The sequence below is a fragment of the Myiozetetes cayanensis genome, unplaced genomic scaffold (assembly GCF_022539395.1).
Source record: "Myiozetetes cayanensis isolate MyiCay16 unplaced genomic scaffold, myiCay2020 scf1, whole genome shotgun sequence".
NCBI lineage: Eukaryota > Metazoa > Chordata > Aves > Passeriformes > Tyrannidae > Myiozetetes > Myiozetetes cayanensis.
This window is the reverse complement of record NW_026086604.1, coordinates 96212545-96238619: the sequence shown is the minus strand read 5'-3', so window position 1 is coordinate 96238619 and position 26075 is coordinate 96212545. Positions and strand designations below refer to the sequence as shown.

General features: G+C 39.5%; 1 protein-coding gene across 1 annotated transcript in view; it reads left to right on the top strand.

Moving 5' to 3' along the window:
- The first annotated feature begins 4311 nt into the window (after positions 1-4311).
- Positions 4312-26075, top strand: part of ITPRID1 (ITPR interacting domain containing 1) — a 39375-nt gene continuing 17611 nt past the window's right edge. The window contains 5 exon segments of the mRNA XM_050331658.1: positions 4312-4339; positions 8426-8504; positions 13916-14008; positions 14586-14788; positions 18449-19041. Coding sequence (XP_050187615.1) covers positions 4312-4339; positions 8426-8504; positions 13916-14008; positions 14586-14788; positions 18449-19041 — 996 coding nt within the window.

Below are 26075 nucleotides of genomic sequence, written 5' to 3'. Positions count from 1 at the left end.
AAGTTGTTTTCAAGAAGGCTTACATATAGTCAGGATTTAAAGTTGCTTTGGTTTGACAAGACAGGCTGACACTGGGATTTTCTTACCCTTTCCTTTTGCTGCTGCAGGGTCCATATGGAAGAGCACTAAGAGCAGCCCAAGGGAAACACATCCCCATGCTGCACTGCTGCAAGGGAGCTGTTGTAGGCATGCAGAGATTGCTGCCGGTTCAGGTATTTGTTCCCATTTCAAGTTCTACCTTCATCCGTCCTCTTGACCTGCTTCATGGATTTATGCAGAAATGGAAAAGAATAGACCCAGGGCTTTATTTCATTAACAAGAGCTCCAAAAGGGTACGGAAACATTGAAGCATGTGTTCAATCATGCTTACATAGGTACCATGCAGGTGGGGCAGTATTTCTGTGCTTTACACCTGCCCCTTTCTTTGTCCCTCTCCCCAGCAGCACAATCACTGAAAGGCCTGGCAAAATCTGTCCCATAGTAGCTAGCACTAGGGCTGCTGGAAATGCCTGAAATAATCCTCAGGGCATGTGAAGGTCTTGGTGATGTTTCTGTCTGCTTTGTAAAACTGGTCTCAAGGGCGTATATTATTGTACTGCTAAGGTGTCTGAGTTCAAGGAGCATGCTGAGGTGGTACATGGGAGCAAAGAGGTAACATTTGCCAAACTCGCTTTTCTTTGCCTGCAGTATTTGCTCAGGAACACAACAGCAGTGACCTTGAGCTCCCCATGACCACAGTGGTAGAAATTATATTCAAGTATAGGCATGGTGCCAGCTGCTTGGTTTAGAAGAAAGGGAAGAAGCAAAGACATCTGTCGGCAAATGTTTTTCTCACTTACAGACAGCAGCAGGAAACAAATCTACTGATGTAAGTGGGATTATATTGGTGCAAATCTACTGTTTTAAGGACCCTTTGGTGGGCAACTGAAGGATTGATGGTCCTTATTAGTCCCCCATACCCACAGAGAATGGTGGTGTGAGAACAGAGGGGGTCTGGCTGCATCCTTCTTATCAAAAGAAAGCAACTTAGGTGGTGCTGGTGCCCTGTCACCAGTTGTGGGCCGCTCTTCTGAAGTGGGGAGACAAGGAGAGTATTATGGAATGATATAGCTGCCTTGGCCCCATTAGAGATATGCCTAGTCCAGTGCTAAGGGAGGAAAATATTTTTGCCTGACATTTGATCTACTGTTCTCGTAATCTGTGCCTAAGACCCTTTGGAAAGGAAACCCTTGATTCCTGTATGTGGGATAATGATTTTGAATCCAGTTCTTTTACTGCCAAACCAATGGCACTTTGGCCAATTGTATCCATAGAAGAGGGGGCACAGGATTTGTATTCCATGTCAGTTGAAATAATAATGATATATGACCATATATCTGGCAAAGCTTATACAATAATAAACACACCCCCAAACAAACAAAACAATCTAGCAATCTAATTGCCAAACAATCATATACAATTTATTTTAGGGAAATAAGACAATTTACCTCACGCTTAGAGGACTGCTCATTTAACTGTATTTATTATAAAATTAAGGTATTTTATATAGTACTTCTGCAAAATGAAGAGGACACTCAGCTAGATAAAAACTGTTGCAAAAAGATGACAGCCCTAAGACTTGACCACTTCGTAACCCATTCCAGTGCTTGTGGAAATCCCTTATTCCAGGTTATCAGCATGTTGATTTAGCTCTAGTACTCTAGGGGGGATAGATGGAAAGCTAAATGGTTGCCATACCTCTCTGTTAGATATTTCACATTAGGTAGCACAAGAAATGCCAGTTGTTCTGCAGATGTGTGTGATTCTGCCTCTTCCTTCTTCATCTGAAATGCAACATCCATTACCTTTGTTCTCTTGATAGCAAGCACAGACCCAAAGTTGTGCTTCTTTTTCTTGTGACAAGGAAGATCCTGGGACACTCTGTGGCCAGAATATCAAGTTGTGTGTCCTTCACTGATCCTGGTCATTTGCAATGCAAATGGTAGGCTTTGTCTTACATAGTGCCATATCCATGGTAACCAAATGAAGACAAGTTTGCATTACTTCCTTAGTAAAGTGTAATCCTTCCCCTGGTACATGTGCCAAGGAAGCATATGGACATAAAGGGACAGCAATATATTTTGTGGAATGGGAAGAAACCAAAACACCTTCTGCCTTTACCTCCCCCCCACCCCCGCCAACCCCCGTGCCAGCTATCGTTGCACTTACTCCTCCACCCTCTTTTTCCTATCTTACCTTTGTCTAGAATTCCGATTGTTAAAAATTAGACTAGTCTAATTAGACTAAGCAAACAATCATCAGGTCAAACTAGCAACTTAAAGCCCACTTCCTGGCAAACAGCCCTTCCTTGCTTTTCTCAGTATCTTTAAAAAAAAGACAAACCCACTTTTTTTTTTTTTTTACATAGCTTCATAGACTGTTTCTTTTGACCAGCTTTCTTAGCAAAGGGAACAGTCTCAAATTGAGTGTACTGCATAATTATTTCTGTTGATACCATTTTCACTGTTGTTTTGTTTTCTTGCTTTTGACACCCTGTGCACTGAAGTTATATGCTTCCCTTTATGTATCTGGGAGGCTTAAAATACACCTCTTTCCCTCTTCAGCACAGTCTCATGCTGTTTGAATATGAGAAAGATCTTCTTTACTATGCAGATGGCCAAGTACTGGAAGAGATTGCCCAGAGAGGTTGTGGAATCTCCCTCAGTGGAGATATTCAAGAACTATCTGGATGCAATCTGGCGCAGTGTGTCTTAGAATGACACTCTTTGGGCAAGGAGGTTGGACCAGATGACCCAGTGTAGTCCCTTCCAGTCTTACTGATTCTGTGATTATGTGAAACATTTTTATTTAGTGTTATCTGCAATGTTTCTTCTCTATAACAGTGAGCTCACCTGGTGCTTAAAATGCAGAACCATGATACCATCAACTTCCAATTCAATTATTCACAGTGAACAACACTGCTTGTGTCAACTAGCACTAAGACTTATACTTTGAAAAGAGCAGAACTAGCTGATACTATGGCCTCTGGACAGAAATTTTACCAAAGGCTTCATATGGGTAGAACCCTCCCCAAATTTATATTTACCACCACATGAGAAAGCTTTAAGTCTTATTACAGCATTCACTACCTCTTATGCTTCCAGAAGATCTCCATTCCCTGAAGTTACTTCACCTGTAAGTGTTCATGTGGATGTTCCAGAGGTGGTTTGAATATCAAACCAAATCTCCTTTATTTCCTCCAAACAAATGGCAGGCATGTTGTAGAGACAAAAGAAATTAATATCGTCCACAGCACCTACAACTGCAGTGTGCTTAACAATTCAAATGTTGATGGGCAGGGAAAGGGGACCTCAGCTTCATTTATCTGACCAAAGTCAGGCCCTAAAGCTAAAGACAGAAGGGTTTTGTCATTTCCTTTTGCTTCTGATTAAGACGGAGAGATAACTGGAGACCTCAGTCTTCAAGCAGTGGTTTATCCTAATATATGGCAACTGAAAAGAGTGAATAATACAGACCAGAAATTATGATTATTCTTGCCTGAGGGCACCTTGCTAGATGCATCTTTCTACTTGTTTACTGGAGCAGAAATTGATGCATCAAGGTACTGTGATCTTTCTCTCTGAAGGAGCTGCCATAAGAAATGTAGCTGAGCCAGAATACGTAACACAACTCTGTCACTTATGACAGTAGTAGTATGAAGGATTTTTGCTGTTTTCCTCCCATTTCTATTTTCAGTGGTTACCTAAAAACAGCAACTGATTCATAAATTATATGAACTATGAAGTTGATTATAGAAAAACTTCTCATCCTAGCTCTGGGATATGAAAAAAACATTTTTTCCTACTCATTCCATGTTGCAAAAGCATACTTAGTGTTCTGCTGTCATGCAAAAACAGCCCAGTCACCACAAATATACTCAAATACTTTTCTGTATAGATATGGAAGGTTTTGAGAATTTAAAGGCCTTCCTAACTCGATTAATAGATTTGCTTCTACCTCCTAATTCATGTCTACATAACGAAAAATTTACTTGCATATTTCTCAATATTAAAAGTAACCGGGAGCTGCCTACTTGAGTATTGGTGAAGATGGATATGGAGACGTTTGCATTCATAAACATCTACAGAAAATGGATAAATATTAGCCAAGTGTTATGAAGTAATCACTTGAAAAATTAAAAGCAAAAAGTAATAGCAACAGTGCTATCCAGCATGTATCATACAGTGTAAGGAATATCATGGGAAGCTGATAAAGTTCAAGTTCCTGTTTCAGTGAAATAAACACACTTTACCCTAGTTGGTGGCAGGGAGAATGGTTCTGTTAAATGCTGGCAGCAAAAGTGAGACAAATCTGTCTGGGAACCTCCCTTAAAATGTTTAAGTGTTTCTTGATTTTTAAAAACTTTTCATTTCTTCCATTCTCTAGTAAAGAGCTGGTATAAATATATGGCTGATGCATAGTCCTCAATTTCTACCTTGAAACTACCTTGGAGGGGAGGGGGAAAGGGTGCAGTGGGTAAAAAAGAAATTTCAAAAATGTTCTGAGAGTGTTATCAAATGAACAAAACACACAGAACAGGGAAACCAGCCAGTCATTCATTCCATCGACAGATTTGCAAAGCTAAATCTGCTTCTGGAGAGCAGTTAGAAATTAAAACACACAGATGATGATTGGTGCTGGCACCCAAACTGTGAACAAGAGGACACTCTTGCCTGAAAAGATGTACCGTATCAGATTAATCATTATGTGTTAATTAATTTGAAATCAAAAGAATGTCTTCAGCTGTCTATGCACAGGAAATTAATGATGATAGCACTAATTAAATGTAATGAAAGTTATCTCTGTGTTTTACATATTTGGGTCCAAACTCTTCATTGCCCTTCATGTTGTGTCATTTGCAGTTCAGTCCCATTGTATCATCTTCCCCTGCTGTAAAGGGCTGTGCAAGTCATTGGCCAATAGAGAATCGGGCCAGTGGATTACTCAACTGAGAAACTAGCTTTAAACACTGACTTCATACCCTGAAAAGGTGTGTCACTGCATCTCCTCCACCGGGAGTCATCCTAACATGAAAAAACGTTCCTTCTGGCTTGCTCTTCTCCTTTACTCCCCCAAAACACTACTGTCCTTTCTTTGACCTCCTTCTGTCACATGGGTATTTCTCCTGACGACTTCTCTGACAGGTGGGAGGCTCCATTTTCTGGCAGATTTTTTCTTTAACCAAATGCAGTGGCAGATATTGCAGACACCATTCTTGTGCAACAGCAGCACTCTGACTGGAAGAGACTGTGAGAGGCCACAGCAAGTAGACGAGACTCTGGACTCCCTCTGTCAAAAGACATGGAAGACATAGTTCATGCTGTATATCCCATCCTCTGCATAAAGGATGTTTCTAGCCTGTTCTTTCAGCCTTTTGCTCATAGCTTTTTATCAGTCTCAAGGTCTCATAAAAGGAAATAATGGAAAAGAAATCAGTAAGTGTACCAACTGACAAGTTACTAATTACAACTAAGGATTTAAGTGATTTCAAAGAAGGTTGAGTTTCTTGGTCCAGAGACCATTTACAGAAGAGACCGTCTTCCACAGCATTCTCCTGGAGAAACTGACCACTCATGGCTTGGATATACTCTTCACTGAGAGAAAAGCTGTCTGGATGGCTGGGCCCAGAGAGTGGTGGAGAATGGGAACTAAATCCAGCTAGTGGCTGGTCTCTAGTGGTGTTCCCCAGGGCTTAGCATTACTGCCAGTCCTATTTGATATCTTTATCAACAATCAGGATGAGGGGATTCCCTTCTGCCCATCTCAGAAAACTTGTTGTGATTAATAATTGCATTGAGAGGACATTGCTTTCGTGGTTTAATGGAGCAGTTTTCATGGTCTAAGTAGCAGCTGGACAGCTATGTCAGTGTTATCATACTAAACTCACTTTTGGTCACAAATGCATGTTACATGTGGTAAAGGGTTAATTTGTGAAAGATATGAGATTTGATAAGGAACAAGATGTCCCAGCACTAGCAGTTGCAGAGGACTTTAAAATTTCTGTTACAAGGACAAAAATCCTACAATTTGAAAGGATACTATTGACAAGAGGAAATATTATTATATTTACATTGCACAGAGGAAACTGACGTGTAAAAGAAAGAGGAGACTTGTCCATTCGAGAGGGAATTCATGTTTCCACAGTGCCAGCCCAGGAATTCAGCCTTAAAAAATAGCTTCCCACCATATCACCAACAATAGAGCTTTCTATTGACTGATGGGCTCTAAAAATGCCTCTGATGTCTCACAAAAAGTAAATGCAGGGAATCTTTTCTTTAGTTTTCATACTTGCTTTTTGAGATGGCAGCAGATTCAGGCCAAGGAACTGACCATAGCTTTGATGTGGACAAAGGAAGGATTCTGTTGTGCAGCAGAGTATCGTGGGCTTACCTAGAGGAAGACTGTCAAAAGTGATAGACCACCCTTTTAATATGCCACTGCTTGGTAAGACTGGAAAAATCAGGTTCTGCAGGTACTCAGCATTCCATGGTAACTGAGGACAATGTCAGAGGTTTTTTTCTGTACTAGTTTGTTTCTACTGGTGATAAGCATTCATGCTTTGTTCTTAGTCACTAACTCCATTTTTATTCTCAATGTTTTGGTCTTGCAGGGTTCTGGTGGAATCTTTGCCCCTGTTGTATTTCCTATTGATTATTTGTTTCCTCAGGTGAGTTTTTAAGTACCAGATACTTATATTGATACTCAGTGTCACAATTGTGGTTGTGTTCTGCCTTGTTTTTCTTTATTGGATAGGGAAAAAATCACCAGTGTTACAAAATCTGATCTTACTTTCATCAAAACTTCACCATTGTTATACTGTTCTCTTGGTGAATGTGCCACTTGTCAGGGAATGTGGTGTCAGACCCCTGTCTGAGGAAGTCTGTTTAGTCTAAGGCTTGGCTGCTTCTTCCATCTTCCAGAAAAGGATGTTCATCTCTCTTCCTTCTAAAGTATGTGAACTGCCTTACTCTTTGTATTGATCATAAAGGGAACCTAAAAGATTGGTTGTGAGAAAACATTCGGTCTTACTGGGAGATTCTAATCTTCAGTGCACCAGTAATGAGCTTTCCGGATTATAGCTAGGCAGACACTGATAGTCTTAACACAACCCTGTTGCTCTGTAGTTTAACAAAAAAAAAAATAGAATAACTTTGTAAATTCATAGACACTGTATTCCACATGTCAAAATTACGTCTCAAAAGACTTCTGATTGCCGCCCACTTTCTGTGTCATTTCACTGCGTTAATGAGAGTTGTACCATTTAATCCAGGAGATGATAATGCAAGGAAACCACCTCTCACTTTATCTTATGTCCAACTGAGCCATGTTGCAGATCGACCCTTCCCTCCCTCCTTTGTATTGGAAAGAAAGGCAGATCCTTAAACTGACAGTCTCAGTGGCTTTGGTTGAACCTGCAGCAAAAGAGGCTTGTCTATAGCATTTTTCAGCAATGAGTTAAATATCTATGAGCCATCTTTGCTTACCTTCAGGGTACAAAACTGAAAAGAAAAGTAGGAGAGCTTGGATCAATTTCTTGCTCCACTGCAGGCTTCCTGCATGCTAGGCAAAAAGGAGCAGATAATCTTCCCTCCCCTGAAGAGTGGACTGTCTCCCTATTTCAAGCTATGCAGGAACTGTATATTGGGATGCATTCATGCAGAATCAGAAATTATGTTTTCAGTTTTCTTTAGGATTGCTAGATACTTCCAGAATATTTATGGCTGCATATAATTTTCATAGATTATATAAATAATATATATATATGACAAACGCTGAGTGGATAGGGAGGGGGAACCCCAGAGCAAGAGGCCTTTCCTTTTACCCCTTGCTCCGAGGGCGAGCATGCCCTCCCCCTGGTCCCCCCAGCCCCCGGCACCTCATGGCCTCCCAGAGGGACCACGGGGCCAGCAGCCAGGCAGGGAAGGAATGCAGGCAGAGAGAGAGCTTTATTGTTCTGCTAACAGCTTAAATAGCTTTTGGGGAGATTACAATGTGACCATTAGGAGTTCAGGAGGTGTTACAAACCAACCAATTACAGGAAAGGGTTAACAGCCAATGACCTTTCAGTTATCTCTCAGACATTCCGAGGTACAGTGAGGGATTTTGGGAAGGAGAAGGTAAGTTTGCACAAGTTACAAAAGCCATTTTGGAAGCATGTTCACTTTAACCACATTACAATTTCGACATCCTTTTATATATAGCAGAGTTACCCCAACATATATATACAAATTTTATTTTACTTTCCAAGTTTGATTATAAAAAGCCCTCAGACTACTAAAGGAAATGATTAGATTCTTCTGTCAATATTTCTTTTCCATTCCAGGATTCACCAAAAAAGAAGCCGTACAATAAGGTGGTTAATTGTTACAAACTGATCTGGCAATAGCCTTCCAAAGGGCTCTACTTTTATTTTTAGAAGACTCTGTAGAAGAAAATATTCATCACTGGTTACATTCTTGTGTTCTGTAAGTTTTGTGTTACTTTATTACTGAAATATTTGTTATTTAATTTCTCCAGTAGGGAATATAATATCTACAATATTGAAGTTTCTGGCAGGTGTAAGACCCCAGGCCCTGAGCTGTGAGCTCACCAAAGGAGTTTTATTTTTAAAATATACAAGGCTCCAACAATATCTGCCCTCCAGATATATTAGAAGACCCCTGGGTTCTTTTAACACCTTAAGAGAGAGCGTATAGGAGAAGAGCTGCACACATTTTCTCAGGGGGTACTTATAGTGGTAAACTTTAGAAAATAAAAGTACTTGGCAAAAGTTTAAAGGGTAACATCCCAGAAAGCATTGACTTAGCACATACTAACCCATATAACTTAGCAAAATCCAAACCGTCCAGTCTCAAGCTACCCAAAATATTAAGAAAGAAGATTAGGAGAAGAAGTAAAGAAAGAGAGAGTAAAAGAGGAAATTATAGGTACTGCTGGAGTCCTGTGAGAGTCCAGCTTCTACCTGTCCAGGTGGCAGGGTTTGAACAAGCACAGAGAGTACATGTTGCTGCTTTCATTTGCTTTGGCCCTGCTGTGGCCACACAACCTAACCCAAGGTGGGACTTCTGGTGTGCCAGCCTATCCTGGGCTGGGTCAGGGGCTCTGAGGTGGGATGTAGGCAGTGCTCCTGGGCTGCCTTTGACTGACAGCTGCTCAGGGGTTGCCTGGTGTCTGCAGGGGCTGGGATGTGGGACAGGGCATCAACTCACTTCTGTGAAATTCAACCTGCCCCTTATCCTCCTCCGACACACACACACACACACACACATGCACTTGAGTTGGTCCAAGTCAATAATAAGTATAATAATCCAGTCTCTCATAGTAGGGAAATTCTTCCCCCTGAAAATTCAGAAAAAAATATTCTACTTTGGATTATTTCAGCCAAAGAATGAGCTTTTTATTTTGTTGATCTACATCAAAATGCTTTTTCACAAATATTTAGTTTGAAATGACATGTCTTGCCTAGGATCCAGTGCTTCATAAGAAATATATCTCAGTACTGTATTAATTTCTAGGCTATTCTTTGAAGTATAGAATTTCCCTTCATGTGTCTGGATCACTTTTTGATCAGGTTATCTGCTTCATCATAGGAATTTCACAATGCTGTGTGCCCCAGGGGAGATGTAGTCTGCTCTACAACCATGATTTATAGCACAAACTGTGGTTTCATATGCCCACAACCCCATGAGTCAATGTACTACTATAGGAAAATCTAGTTTAACCTTTAATTTAAAATTGAATGTATTTCATTCACCAAAACTGAGGTTTTTAAACTTTTGTAGTACTTTGGGATAAAAACAAAGTCTGAAAGACTGGTATTTCCCATGAACTCTTTAGTATGACTTCATGCATTCACTGCTAAAGCAAATGCAGCTTAAATGTACAAACAAACAATCAACAACCAAAAAAGATGCAGACTTAGGAGTAATGTTTGAAAGTGAGGTGAGGAGCAAAAAAATAGCAGTAGTCTTATATTACAGTCACAGCAACATTTTCCAGTATTAGGGTAAGGCCAAGTCAGCCAAACTCATACATAGCAAAGCTCGCCATTACTGCAGGTTTCATTATTAATTACCATGTCACCATGCGGACATGGATCAGCTGAGAGCCATCATACATCTGCCTCCTACATGATCTGCTGAAAAGGCTTTTGCTTCCATTCTACTCACTCCTGGCTCAGATAAGCTGATTTAATTAGATTCTTAGTAACATTTAAGTTCAGAAATGATAGATTTTACTCTTGCAGAATGCTAAAATTTCATGGTCTTTGCCTTAAGCATAAACTAAACATTTGAATCTCAACACTTAACAGAGGCCAATATATACTGAGGGAAAAGTAGGTGATGCTTACAGGCAGGAAAGTTGAGCTTATGGATGTGCTTTTCTACAAGCCATCTCCATATATGTCCTGAGTCCCCTGTGCTGTTGCCTGCCCATTGGACTGCCTCCCTGACCTTGTCTCTTCTTAGGACACAGCAACTGTTCTTAGGGGATTTGATTTTTTTTTTTCTTTTTTTTAGTGGTTTTATCTTATAGTCTGTCTAAAAGTGGGGATAAGCTGCAAGGCCAAGAGCAGGCAGGTAAGACATCAAAACATCATTCATAATTTCTTATAACGACTGTTTAATTATAAGATATCAAGCACCACAGACCTCTAGGCTGGGGTGAGCTATTGGGAGAATGTGATATTCATGCATAAGCTGTATATTTTTTACTTCATTTGGAAGATGAGAAGATTCTCTCGTGAAGGGACTGTAATTCTGACTGACCTGAACACAGAACGTTTTGCATGTTCTCATCTTCTTTCCTGATCTGCTGAACTTAGTGAATTCAGAGACTGGTTATTTTGGGTTTTTTTTTAGGAAAGGAGCCATAAACCCAAGTCAATTCACAGCTCTTCATGTCCACAGAAGAATATTTTAGAAGTCCAGAATATTATTTAGCAGTGTTTCCCTATCTTTATGGTTTTATAAGTAGAAGATGCAGTTCAACAGTATGTGATTTAATCTTGTCTCCTGTTAGAGATTACTGAGGCTAAAATGCCCAATTTCCCTCAAATATTAGAGGTCACATTTTGCTTAGCAAAATTTATTATTCATAAGCAAAGATATACTTAAATGTGCAAATTTACAAAGTATTTTTTGTTTGTTTGTTTGTTTTCATAAGGTTTTCTGATAGATTTCTAAAGGGCATTATTTCCCCTGAAGTAGTTTCCAGTTTGGTAATGAGATTCAGTGTTTCTAGCATTGGGAACAATATACTTAGACAGCTCTGGAAATGTAAATACTGTACCCTCCCCATTACTATTTCTGTGACCTCTTAAATAGGGAGGAAAAACCCTCTAATAAATGTCAACCTCTTTAATGAGGAACTTCTCATGAGAGTCTTCTCATTAGAGAAAGAAGGTTCTAACCATGAGCAAAATGACTTGTGTTGCACTACTTGAAGATGCAAAGTTTATCCAAGTCATGAAGTGGACATGAGCTCCTGAGTAGTTCACCACTTAACAGGTTGGATGGCTTAGTATGGGCATAGTTTTGACCCACAGAAGTACAGGACAATTCAACTGACTTTAGCCTACAAGAAAAGCCACTTAAGGTGTCACACCCTGTGTTTGCCTGGTTTTAGGATATAGCCACACCAGCTACTGCCTCTAACCCAACTTTGGGTAATCTATCATGTTCTGCCATTTGATTTTTTGGTGACCTGCTACTGCCTACATTTCCTATAAACACAACGTCATTAAAGTCATCATTAAATTTTTTACTGAACACCATGACCAGTGTTCCACAGTGCTAGGTTTTTATTTGGCAGCACTTGTGTTTATTCAGTCCTGGCAATATGAGAGATATTGAGGAAATCACATCAGCAGCCACTTTGTGGTATAATGTTCTCTTACAAAGAGGAATCATCGTGGCTAGGCTTCATGAAGGAAGATTTGAGAACAAAGAGGAATAAGTACTTTTTAACTCACTGTCTAATCTAATTCTTTAAGTTCTCACATTTTATAGTGAATCTACAGCTTCTGCTGGCACATGAGTAAGAAATGGTATATAACAAGTAGATGATTCTTACTCAAATTATGATGAGTTTGCTGATAGAAAGTCTGTTTTATGTTACTACACAAATTACAGGATATCAGTAACCTTTATATTTTCATTTTGGATGGCTATCCTTTTACTGAGTAAGCCAGAAGGAACTCATGCTCAAATTTCCAAGCAGAAGAATAATATAATAGGGAAGGTGAAATGAGGTTTACTCCTTCTTTACTGATACAATTTTGTTAAATAGATGAGAAAACTTTAAAACCTTTTCTCTTCTATTTATTTTTATAGACAAAAGCCCCCAACATTTTTCTTGTGGCATTCAAAGTTTATCTTCTGCTGCTCATAGGCAAATGTTACCCCAGCTTTCAGAGGATCAACAAGACTGTTATTTTGGTGTTAGGAAGGAAAGTGACAATGACAGGCACGGTGTATTTGCGTCTGATTTATTCCCTTCTCCTCCTCAGTAAATAATCAAATACAGCTCACAGGTATAGCACACTTGAAATCCAGTAAACAGTGTTACCACTTTTATGACATATATTTCCTCCTCCAGAAACTCTTGCAAGTATTCTGCAGCTATCACTACTACTCTCAAACACAGTTAGTGCCTGATGCTAAGCACAGAGAAATCAATATTCACAAACATTTACAAAATTTCTAATACACTAGAAAAACTGTCACATACCAAAAAAATCATACCAGCATGTATTGGAATGAAAATTTTAAATAATATATTTTAATTGTGGGGGGTTTAATTAAAAAAAACCCAGGGATTAAAATTTATTTTAATCATATTTTTGCTCTGTGTATATCTTCAATGGTTCTGCAGCAGATGGTAGAACCAAATTCATAGTGCTTACTTTTAAATAGCAGAGGCTTAGAGTGTACTGCCACCGGTTTATGAAATGTAAGGGCACCTATCTTCCCTTTCTTGTCAGCGTGTGTTGCATTGTTCTATGACTCACCTAGCTCATCTATGACTTGATCTTCCCACAGTGATATTGTTCTGCAACTTTGTCACTCATGCTAAAGTGTTTCCTTATTTAATGAAATCAGTGTTTTGGTCTTTTCTCTAATTTGAAAGATTTCTGTTTTGAGAGGGGAAAAGGTAAAAAACCCACAAATTGTTTTAAATTCCTCTTTGTAGTTTCCTTCTCTCAAACTGATTTCTAGGCCTGTTTAAGATGTGAGTTGATAGATAACCTGCAGTGATAAAAAAACTATCAATATAATGTTTCCACTGTATATAAATATTTGCTACCGATCTTGATAGGTGTATGTAGGTAAAATTCAAGTTAGGCATGACAAAACCTGTTGAGAAAGACTACCGTGCTGTGGGATATTCCTTTTGCACTCTGAACACTTTGAAAAACAGTTATTTCTCTACAGATTAACAAATACAGACACGATAAGAAATGAAGCAGAGAATCATTCTCAGGTGCCACAACTGCTGTTGCAACTCATTGTGCCTTGTCTCTCCAAAACTTTGTTTTGAGCGATTATATCTTTTGAAGTAGGTGGCTAGAGAAACCATGTTCTCTAAAGATTCCCCAAAGATTCACCATCTGTCAAAAGTGAGCCATTCTGCCACCTTTATAATTAACTGGTACCTCACACCTACATTTTCACACCTACTGTAACATACTGTTCTTGAGAATAAGCGTATTGCCACACTCATGTCAGCTCCTCTTCTAAGGCTAAGGCTCTTCTATTATGTATCATTATAAACCAAGACAAAATGCAAATGTTTACCCTAGGAAAAAATCATAATGACATCCCAGAGGAGTACATAAGTAATCAAACTTCACAGTTGCTTTTTTACCAACCAGGTCCCTGCAAGAGTTTTCAGAAAGTCCAGCTATGTCAAGATGCAAGAATCTCAGCTCTTCCCATTTGCTCATGCTCACTGGTGCACCCAAGAGGTTAGTTAAATCCATGCATTTCCAGTGAGGAATATCAGGTGTTAGTTCATCAAGGGATCAACAAATATGAGTACAATTTTAAATAAGTAGTCAAGATCTCAGTTTGTAAAAACCATGAACTCATTTATTTGAACAAGAGCAAAATAACTTTTAAAATAACATGTATCTGATCTCCAATGCATTTGCACCAGTGTAAAAATCAAAACCTACCTGAAACTGCCATGGCATTTGAATCCCCTGGAAGATAAAAGGCTGTGAGTTCTTATGGCAGCTGCAGCATGCCTTGTGTCTAGAGAGAAGGAAATCTAAAAAGCTGTGAACCTACACTTTTTATTAATGTTCTACTTGCTAAGCTATCTAGATGTAATGCCACCAGATTCCTTTGGGGAGTAGAACGTATATTAATCTTTTAGCAGTGTAACCCAAAATGCCTCCTTTCACTTAAGAAGTAGTCCCCCCAGGAGGGGAAAAGAAGGGAAGGTAGCTGCTTATTAAAAACAAGACCATATGATAGCTACTGCGAGAGAAAGGTGGTACCAAGAGAGCAATGTAAATAATCCTGATGTTTTCACCACAGTATCACTGAATGGCTGGTGTTCTGGGAAAAGGATCCAGTGGAGATTCTGCTTAATTTGGGGTTTGGTACAGAAGAACCTGATGTCTGCACAAAAATCCCTCCTCGGTTCCTCAGTGGTGCTTCTGTAGCAAAACAGTTCAATGTCCAAGTCTTTTTGGAAGCTCAAAAGCAGCGGACGGATGTTGAGAAGCCAAACCTATTTGGTAAGAAGAGACATTTTGGCAAAAGGAGAAGTTTTAGCCATAAATCATGCAGGAACTTAGAAGGTAGGGAAGAAGATGATTATGAAAGAAAATTAATGAAATGGGGACATGTATTTAGGAAACAATGAAGAACCTCATATACCCCTTTTGTGGCAATGATACTTCCTAATATGACTAAGTTCTGTGTAGCTCTATTTAGCTGTGGACTGATTTCTCTGCTGAAGCTACTAGCTTGTGGCATTTTAAAACAAAACTGCACATCCTCTATAAGACCTACCCCATGATCAGAGATTGTTCTTGGTGTCGCAGAGGCTACAGAATTATGTGGGTCCACCGACTCAGTCACTTCACTGTAAGGACACACCATCATTGGTGATGTAAGCCAACACAGAGGATATTGAATTCAGCTAGGCCTGACATGGAGCCATGTTCCCCATTAGCCTTGATGGGCACAGGATCGCGGCTACAAGACAATGTGCAGAGCAGATGACAAGATATTAACTTCCTGTGACTAGAGCTGCCAGAACCTGTGCATTAGACCCAAAAATCCCTAACTAGAGCTTAACAGTTTTGTGTTTCAAATGTGTCCTAAGACATAGATGAAGGATACAAAAAAATATGCACCATTTAAAGCACAAAGTCTTGATTTTTATTCACTTAGATGCTTTTAGTTCTTGTTTTGTATATTTTGCTGTTAAGAAATGAATGCTAGGTCTTCACTCTAAAGACATACTTGTATTAAAATAGATTATTAATCTGCTAGTATATCATCCATCTGAGAAGTCCTATTTTGACATCATATCCCAAAAGTTGGAGGCACAGTTAGCCAGATGGCTCTTGAAATCTTCTGTTTACTTAAGATACTCAGTAAAGCAGGATCTCTCACGTAGCCCATGCATTCCCATTTAGAATTGCACCAAGGAAGCAGTATGGATGGAATGAGAATTGAAAGAGAAATGTCAAAGCATTGTGGAAAATATGTTTTTTCTCTTTCTCTCTTTTTATAGCACACATTTCAATATTTACAGCAAACTGACATATCAAACAGGTTTCTTAGCTCTCACTTTGTTTCTCTCTCTGTAACTCCTGAGAGAGAGGGAAAGAGGGATCAGAGGTAACCAATGTGAGTAGATATAAATGGATTTGATGAGAAGACTCTTAAACATATTAGAAATTGGCTGGATGGTCACATGCAAAGGGTCAATAGCTCAGAGTGTCAGTGGACTCTGGGATTGAGTGCACCCTCAGTAAATGAGTGCACCCTCAGTAAATTTGCTGATCACACCAAGCTGACTAGTGTGGTTGACGTATCTGAAGGACATGATGTCATCCAGAGGGACCTGGACAAGCTCAAGAAGTGGGCCCAGGGGAATCATCTCCTGTAGTTTAATAAGACCAAATGCAAGATGCTGCACACGGGTAGGGGCAACCCCTGGTATCAATATAGGGTGGGGGATGAACAGATTGAGAGCAGCCCTGCTGAGAAGGACTAGGGGGTACTAGTGGATGAGAGACTAGACATGAGCCTGCAATATGTGCTTGCAGCCCAGAAAGCCAAATGTATTCTGGGCTGCATCAAAAGCAGTGTGACAGGTTGTCTTAGTTTAAAGACAAATAGTCAGGCAGGAACTCCAACAAAATGAACTCCCTGATGAACAGATTGAGGGTGATGATTTTCCCCCTCTGCTCTGGTGAGAGCCCACCTAGAGTACTGCATCCAGTGCTGGAGTCCCTGGCACAGAAAAGACCTGTTGGAAAGAGTCCAGAGGAGGGCCACCAAGATGATCTAAGGCTAAGAGAACTGGGATTGTTCAGCCTGGAGAAGAGAAAGCTTCAGAGTGACCTAATTGTAACCTTCCAGTACCTTAAGCGAGCCTACAAGAAAGATGGAGAGTGACAAGACAAGGGAGAATGGCTTCAAATTAAAAGAGCAGGTTTAGATTAGATGTTAGGAAGAAATTCTTTACTCAGGGAGTGGTGAGGCATGGGAACAGGTTACCCAGAGAAGATGTGGATGTCCCATCCCTGGAAGTGTTTCAGACCAGGTTGGATGGGGCTTTGAGCAACCTGACCTAGTGAAGTCTCCCTGCCCAGGGCAAGGGGGTTGGAATTAGATGATCTTTAAGGTCCCATCCAACCCAACGAAATAGTCCCTGACATAATTTTTTTCATGACCTAAGTATTTATTACACTGCACATGAGTGAGGGATTTATTTTTATGTAGTTCATTTATAATTTCTCTTGTTTGATTTGTTCATTAGGTGTCTCAAGTTCTTTGAAATAATTTACAAAAGCTAAGTGGTGGGTAAAAAAAAAAATCAAATTGCAGCAAATTTTGTTCTGGTTCAATCAAAAAAAATGACTGGACTGCTGTACCAGACTGCTGTCAGACAAAGGAGATTAGCACTTGGCATGTTTATGGCCTGATGTAGTGGGAGCCAGATGAAATACTGAGGATAAAATATGCTTTACATGGAGAGCATGTGGTAGCCCAGTGGATGTACAAAATGAAAAATTATTAACTTTGAAACCCCAAACTTAAGCAAATGGAAAGTATACAACACTGTGTCACATGATACTGATAGATCAGATAACTTGAAACAGTATCAAGTGAAAACTTTTTTTAAACAGTCGCAAAATTTTCCTCCAGTGTTAAAAACCAGGCAATGTCTAGGGCAAAACAATAAGGAGTATTCTTGAAATATAGTAGCTATCTGAAATATTATGTCATGATATTTGTCCTTGATACTATGGACCATGTTAAATATTCCATTGTTGTCTAATTGTCAGTGAAGCAGCTTTACCAACAGTCTGCATAGAGAAAATGTGGCTGCTCTCTAACAGAAACGACAGCCAAGAAAGTTAGCATTTTGCTATCTACTGTGCTTAATGAATCTCTCAAGGAAGGAGGAGTTCTGGTGGCATATTCATTGCCTCAGGATAGGTACTGACACAATGTGCAAGCAAATGCGTTGTGTTTCTTTGTACAAATGACTTCATAGTACTGTAGTGAAGGAGATCTCCAAGATCCCTTAGATAAAACATTTTTGGCTTCTCTTTATATACTGTACTATGGAAAAAAATGGCCCAGAAATTACAGGACGTTAGCACAATTAAAAGAAAAAAATAAAAATCTGGTAACCTTTATATGACATCAGCTATGACTTTCTGGGGGATAAGTTATTTGCTTTGTGCTCCTATGAAAATGAGACTATAACTTCTGCTGTCAATTTTTATCAGTTAATGACTGCATTTTGCAGCTATCTTGGAGAGCTGCCAGCTGTAAACATTTGAGGTCAGATTTAAATAACTTTATTCACATGAGTTTTAATAAGTCATCAAAAATGGCATCCAAGTCTGGTACAGACAACTGGAGAATTTCAGGCTGAATTCTGTAACTGTTATTCACAGAGAGCAATATTCAGCTGCACTTGACCCAAGGAATTCAATCTTGCATGTTTGTCTAATATAAAGAACTACGCAATGATGTCTCTATGTAATTTGAATGGGTCCTCTGGAAGCAAATGTAAAAATGTAGCCACTTTTAAATTAAGTGCTTAGTACGTGTCTTGGCAATGACAAGCTTGAGTAATCATTGTACTTTTTTTTTAAATTATGCTTTTTAATAACCATGTTGCCTCCCATTATGCCAAACTCAAGAACATTTTTGACTACTGGAAGTACTTGACTGTGTATCCAGTGCCCTCACATCTTTGCTGACTGATGTAAATACTCAATAGATCAAAGCACAGGACGCTGGTAGGGATAAGACTAGTCTGCTGGATGCTGCAAAGATCAGACTTGTGATAGCATAAGTGAAGTGGAGAAGACTAAGTTAGATCCTGTATAGGGCTTCTCGTTAGACAATGTTACTGAAATAGGGCTCACTGGCACTTGGGAAGCCAACTTGCACAGCAGGGAAGAGCAATCCTGTTCTTGTGCAGATATTGCTGGTTGGGGGCACAGTTCAGGCACGCATTTCTGCATGTGTTACATTGGGCTGTCTGACCCGGGAGCAAACCCCTGGAAATAAAAGTGCCTCGGCATATCCTACCTGCCAGTGTCCACTGATGCCATCAGAGAAAGCGTGGGTTTCACTGCACCTGGTTGCAAAACAGCCTCACCTTTCTCCTGCATGTGAGGTGCCTGCCAAAGACCGGCCAAGAAAGGAGCCAACTTTGCTTGTGGCCCACATGCTCAAAGAAGCGGTTGACCTAAACTGCAAGCTGCCAGACTCATTTGAAATGGAAGCGGTAAGGTGAATTTTTTTGTATTGTGCTAGCAATATATTTCACAGAATATCCTGAGTTGGAATGGACCCACAAGGATCTTCGAGTCCATCTCTTAAGTGAATGGCCCATACAAGGATCACATGCACAACCTTGGTGTTATCAGCACCATGCTCTTACCAACTGAGCTCATGTCAGGGTCATCTCCATCCTATTTACAGTATAAGTTTAGATTCTCTTATTCAGGATGATAGCTAGAAAAAATTATTTCAACCAACACCATGCAGCAGAATTTTGAGGAAAACCAGTACAATTTACAATACTGTTTGGGGACTTGATTATTTTAAATTGTCTTTGTGTTACAATACTGTTAAATAAGTTGCCACTGAAGTTACAATGTTTTTATACAGCACTAGGTGTTGGTTTTTTTAATAGAAGGGAGTTGCAGGAACAGTGACATTTATGGTAAAGGATATATTTTACAGGTCCAGTCATTAACCAGAGTTGATAATTTTTTTCCCTATCTTCCCCCCCCTAAGCTCATTTTCTGGTGTGTTCTTTCAGAAAATTGGATTAGAAAATTATCCTTACTTTATAGCAGTGTTTGAAATAGTCTATCACTCTGTAAGCTGAGCATACTAAAACTAGAATAAATCAGTAGAGTACCTTACTCTCATGTAAGGTACTTTTGCATCTCTGCAAAGTCCATGCGACTCAGCTCTCTATATGTTTTAATAATAGTGGGTTGTTAAAATGAGACTAGTAGAGACCAGGATACTTGTCAGTCCCCTTCTTATATCTAGCTTTATTTTGTGAGCAGCAGTTTTTCTGGGTGTACTGGTGTATAAAAAGGGCTATGGTAGAATACTCTCCAATCATACAGACTCAACTGGGACACCAACAGGAATACTCTTCTGCTTCTAACCATCCTTCAAGAATGAAGAAAAGGAAGAAGTCCAAAAACTAGGCTCTATTCTAAGAATCAAGGAAACGGGGAGATATGGGATGATTGGCAGACCCCTGAAAACATATGGCATGCACATGGAGGGAAGGAAGGGAAGAGAAGGCAAGGAAGGAAGCAGCAAGTGACTGGAAAAGGTGGGAGGCTTAAAAAGGTTTTCCACTTCTTAAAGCTTGGGAAAGTTTAGGGTAATGTGGTGGCATTCTTTTTGAGGAAAGGATATTTATCTTTTCAAGTCCTTTTCTTTGATAGGTTTGGTGCAGCCTTTCTCTCAGTAGAGTTGATTCAAGAATCAGAGCACAAACCTGATTATCAACCTCAGTGGGAATTAGAGTGTATTTAAGAGATCTCCAGCACTGCAAATTTATAGTCCCAGAGTAGCCCATATGTCTAGCACTTAGCATGCTGGACTTGCAGCCCTGTAACTAGAGGCTCACACAAAAGGAAGGGCATTTGATAGAGCAGTAAACACGGGTGATCACAAACTGCCCATTTTAATGTCTAAAACAATCTGTTGAATGCTGTACACCCAGATTAAATGGGGTATATATTGTTTAACTTCTCAGTATTCTCTACCACGTCATTAAATTAAGACCATATATTGTCTGAAACTACGGGACCACCTAAATTAGTAGTCTGGCTGTGGCCAGTAGCAGATGTGTGGGGAACAGAATAACAGGCACATATACAATGATCTTTCTCTTATATTCTAGCCTTTGACAAAGAGAGAATTAGAGATCCCCTTAAGCTACAGACGGCATGGAGAACACACCCAATGTCAATGTTCATGTGTTACTTTTATCTAACAGATCCCCTCTTCTCTTAAATTTTTTTATTTTTTATGAAGGAATTTATGCAGCACCATGACATGATGTTCTCATTGATACTATGAAAAAGTCAAATGTGTCTTCATTCCTAGAGGGAAAAAAAAAATCTGACTGTACATACACTCCTTGGCAAGAATATTTCCTTGGGTTACTTCTGCTAAGTCATATTTTTTTCCCTAGGGATATTTCTCTGAGGCTGTTCACATAAGATTGTTAGTGTATTGCAACCTTTCTATATTGATTATGTTATGTTTTCACTTTCAAACATGCAGAACCTTTTTTGTTTGTTTTGTGTTTTTACTCCTAACTCCCCTCATAAGGTGTATATTAAAAATCATTACCATCAATAAGAATTTTTCCTCCTCTCTTCCTTTTCTTTTCAGATTCAGAGCTTTGAGGATGAAACTCTATGTGGAAATGCTCCTGACACCACTTCAGTTGAGTGTTAAGAAACAATTTGCCCATTTTTATTTTTAAAACACTGTTTCCATGTAGCTGCTTTTAAAGTTTACCTAACAGTACATTTTCCCTTTCTGCCCCCATCACCTCTGGCATTTGAATGCATCATTCTAGACATGATAGTCTAGATTATACAACCTGATAAATCATAGGGCTGTAAAATATATTTAGCTTGTCAAGGAGACACAATGAGCGCACATGAAAACAGTATCTCACATGCATAACTTTGAGTGTGTGGGGTCCCTGTTTGATGCTTTAAGCAGATCTCTTTCTAATGTTTTTGGTCTACCAAGCAACACTAAATGTGTGCTCCTGCTTGGTGAAATCTTTGCCAGACTCAGATGACCCCTTATACACTAACTCTCAGATCCATGGGAGATAAGTCAGCCAGGAAACTGGAGATAGTAGGTCTGCAGCCATTCTGTACCCAACTCAAAAAGGACCACTCAATCAGAACTTTCTGGTGGTGGCATGGCCTCTACCCCATCATCTGTGTCTACTCTATCACATAGCCACCACCACGTGAGCTGACATAGCAGCGAATCATGTGTTAGCAAGTAAGTTATTTGAGGAGCCTATGAAAGGATTAACAGCAAAGCTGTTGGACCAGATGTTATATTGTCATTTGGGGTAGTCTGAGTTTGGATCCTGAGAAGCATTTGCTCTCAGGAATGGCAATATTGGGGAAATGGCTTTTCAGTCTCCAAAGCACGAAATACCTGTCCTTGCTCCCTAGAGACCTTTCCTATCCAGTGCTTAGAGCAGAACTGGCAGGGTTTAGTTTTTTTTTTTTAAATGAGGCATAAGTTTAATGTGAAAGAACTAATAAGTGGCAAGTAGCAGATAGCAAGGGAGAAAGCTGGAAGTTTGGTGAGCCCTCGCCTTTTGTGAACTATGCTATATTACTTCAGTGGAGCCAGCACAAATAATATAGCAATCTAAGTTCCTACACAGGTATCTAAAAAAACCCTCAGATATCCACTAGTGCTGGGCATTCAGAGGTACCATTGACTAGAATGACAGCTGTATTTGCAGGAGTGGAATCGTGAGAGCCATATGTCCTACTGACTTCAGTGAGGCCAGTGTTTTTATCAAAATATGTGGGGTTTCCTTGGTTAATCCTAGAGCTTAGTGAAGGTGATGGAATAGAATAATTAATTCCTAAGTTCTGAAGCATTTATTTGTGTGTTCAAATTATCTATAAATGTACTTGCTGTTTTGCTGAGGGATTGGTGGTGGTGGTGTGATGTTTAACATTGCAATATATTGCATACCTATGGCATTCTGTCAGAGCTCTATGTCCAGTCTGTCCACACACGGCTCCAGCATCTTATGGGGTTTAATGTCAGGTTCTTGTTGCTACTCAGACTTGTCATCTGAATTACATGAGGTTACTTTGGTTTTGTTTTCTGATGGATGTCTTATCTTCATGAACAAAGATGAGTACTCATAGGAGTAGTTTTACTCCTAACAGTATCTACAGAAAGAATAGCAATTCCCCAAGATTAGTGCAATGAAAAACACATTTGGATAAACATTCAGGGATAAATTAAAAAAAAAGAGAATGTGGACATAGCCCAATGGGGAAAGAATTCAAAATGTAACAACATAGACACAAATGCTCTTTTCTTTTTTGTCCATCTCTAAAATATGACTGCACTATTTAATTATGAAGGGCCTTAGCTAGAGGATTTAACAGGTTGTATAGATATAGCAATAACCAGACAAGGGGGAAAAAACTCCAGTATGTTCTGAATACTCTTTTATGACCTAGGAATAAGCACATGTTTAGTCGTAATTTCATGACAAAAAACCCAGACAGTTATTATTTGATTTAAGTCTGGTAAGACTGTCATTCAGTTAAGTGTTCTACCAAAATCATACAAGCGAACTGAATTTATGTAAGGTGTATACCTTTGCAGAACTATAATACTATTTTAGAATTTTGTTTAAATACCATGGTCTCTCTCTCTTTCTCTCTCTTTCTCTCTCTCTGTCTCTCTCTCTTTTCTCTGTTGTTTTAAAGTCTTTGATGCTTGGCCTAAATTTAAAGTGGAGATTTCCAGCTTTTTTTTACAGGCATTTTTCATATTCCTTCTCTTTTTTCCACTGCTATTAAATGGCATACACTTTCATATCCAAAGGAGTATTTTTGCAGCTTCAGTGTGCTTACCTACCTCTTAAGAAGGTTCCTATCAAATTCAGCAGAATGTGGCTCAAACCCATAAGTAGGGGTCCTCAAGATAGAAGTGAGTGGGAAATAGAGTCCATCAGGAGTCTACACAAAGAAAACCTCACCTCCTGTCAGAGCATGCCTGAATTCGTATTTGGCCTCCAAATTCTCTAGGGCACATGCTGCCTCTTTTTCAAGGCTTATGGAGTGCCTGATACCATAAGGGGCCAATCTCATTTTACTGTGGGCTCTGTTGGAAAGGATGTGAGTGGTGATGATGAAGATGTGACAGCTTGCCATGACCTTGGCTGAAATGAGAACTCACCTGAGTGAAACTGTGAGGTTCCCAATATGAGAAGAAATAGAGATAGGCAGGAACAGAATGCTTTGCCTAGACAGAGCATATTAGAGATGGGTATAGAAGTACTTGTCCCAGCGGTATTGTCCCTTGGCTGTGTAACCTCGCCTCAGTTTTAGTCCAGTTGCCTATTTTTCTACATTCCCCATGAAAGCCAATTCCCTGGGTGCTGTGTGTCTTCTTTATATTTCTTTACAATGTAGATTCTAGCTGTTTAACTGCAGTAGACTTTATGATAAGGCTTTTTCCCCCTCTCGGCAGAATCCCGAGACTTAATTTTAAAAGACGTTCAAACCCCTAAACACTCCTGAATGACTTACAGGAAAAGAATAGTGTTTCCTAGCTCTGTTTTTAAAAATATTACAATCTTTTCTTATTATGCAATTTTATCATTGTTATAAATAAGTAATTGTACTGGGGAGAAGGGATAATCCTTATTTAATTAAATTCATCTATAGTCCCAGGTTGGCAGCAACCAGACATATGTGAGACTAATACCCAAAGCCTGCCTGTATGCATGTGCAATTAAAAATTCACTCTACACTAGCACTGGCAGTTTAGTGTTGCTTTTGGCATTTACAAATTCTTTTATTTTGTGATTTTTTTTTTTTTTACCATACACATATGCTGGAGCAGATGTTGCTTATTTGTTGTTTATTCAAATCTGTAGTCTCTGGCAGCTACCTCCATTGTTCTGTAATGAAGCTTTATTCACTGTCCTGTATTAGGACCCAGCAAATGCATGATGGGCAGAGTTAGCTCTCAGCAGGAACTACAGTTATTGTCCTTACTTATTGGTTGTTTATATTCTAAAGCTCAAAGTTGAGAAAGCTAACTGGGCAGAGTAAGGGGCTATATGCTGTGTGTAGAGGAGAAATACTTGACTCCACTCACTTTATCTTTGCCCTGATAAGGTACAGGCTTGCATGTAAAATCATCTGTTGCAGGGGTTTTGTATTCAGCACTTGAAAAATAGAGCTGTTCTCCCTTTCCACTCCCTCTACCACCTTCCTCACCCGCTCCTACCCCTGCTGTTCCTTCATTTTTCAATCAGCCTTTGTAAAGCACTGGGTATAACTAAAGGATATTTCAATGCTGCTCACCTCTGTAAACTCAGCATGTGCCTGAAAATTCATTAAGAGCAGTGCCTGTCATGGAGGCATGTATGGAGGGAAGTGTGTTATTTCAGTGCTTTATTTCAGTGTCTGTTGTAGTCACCCACTCCCCCTTGCTCTTAGCTTACTTCCCTCTTCCTCCCCATGCACTGGAAAGCAGCAATTCCTGCATGGTGCTGACCCAAGCAGATACTGCTCCCAGGCACTCCAGTGCCAAAACAAAGGCATTAGCCTGACGGAAAAGCCCTTGGTAGCCCAAGAGGTAATCAATCAGGCAAGTAACCACTTCCATCTGGCTCACTGTGACATGGTAGCTTGCTACCAATGCACTTGTGATTCATCTTGTCCCAGCTAGTGGTGCCAGGGATCACAGACACACAGTTTTTGCAGCAGCTGGGAGCGTCCCAGCTTCCCTGTTGCTGAGCTAACACATTAGCTCCTGTGACGGATCAAGTAGGAATTTTTTTCAATTCTCACACCTTCGCTCCTCCTACTTGCCAACTCCTCTGATGGTTTGGCACCACGGCAATATTCACAGAATGCAACTGGTATTTCTTTTAATTGACTGAGTGCTGAGAATGTGAATCCTGTTTATTATCCATTGTAAATTTTGCCTGCAATTGAAGGAACATCTTCAAAAGTACAAGAAAAGGTATGTATATTTCCTATGCTTCAGAGAGTACAGGATTTTCTGTGTACCTTTCTCTAGTTTCAGTATTAAGAAGTGAACTGCTATTTCATATACTCTATTTGCTGTAGTGCCAAAATAACACTGTTTTTCTTTATGTATAACACAGTGACTTTTACTGTTAAGTACATATTAAAGGAAAGGAAAAGGCAAAGACACAGGCAAAAGAAAGACTTGCTAAATCTGCAGTCAAAGACTGGGAGCTGAACTTAAAAATCTCCTACAATTATTCTTGTGTTGATACCAAATGACATTTATAATAAAATTTGTCATTGGTTCATGATAACATGCAATCTACACATAACAAGTTCTCCCTTCATAAAACACAATTGATACTAGATCCATAGATCCCTCTCTACAACAGTTTTATCTTCTGCAGGTGCCCTGGCACAAAGGAGTCATACATCTCCTTTAGCTTCTTTGGATTGCCTACATTTGTTTTATGATGCCACAGCCCATATTTTCCCCATCTTATAT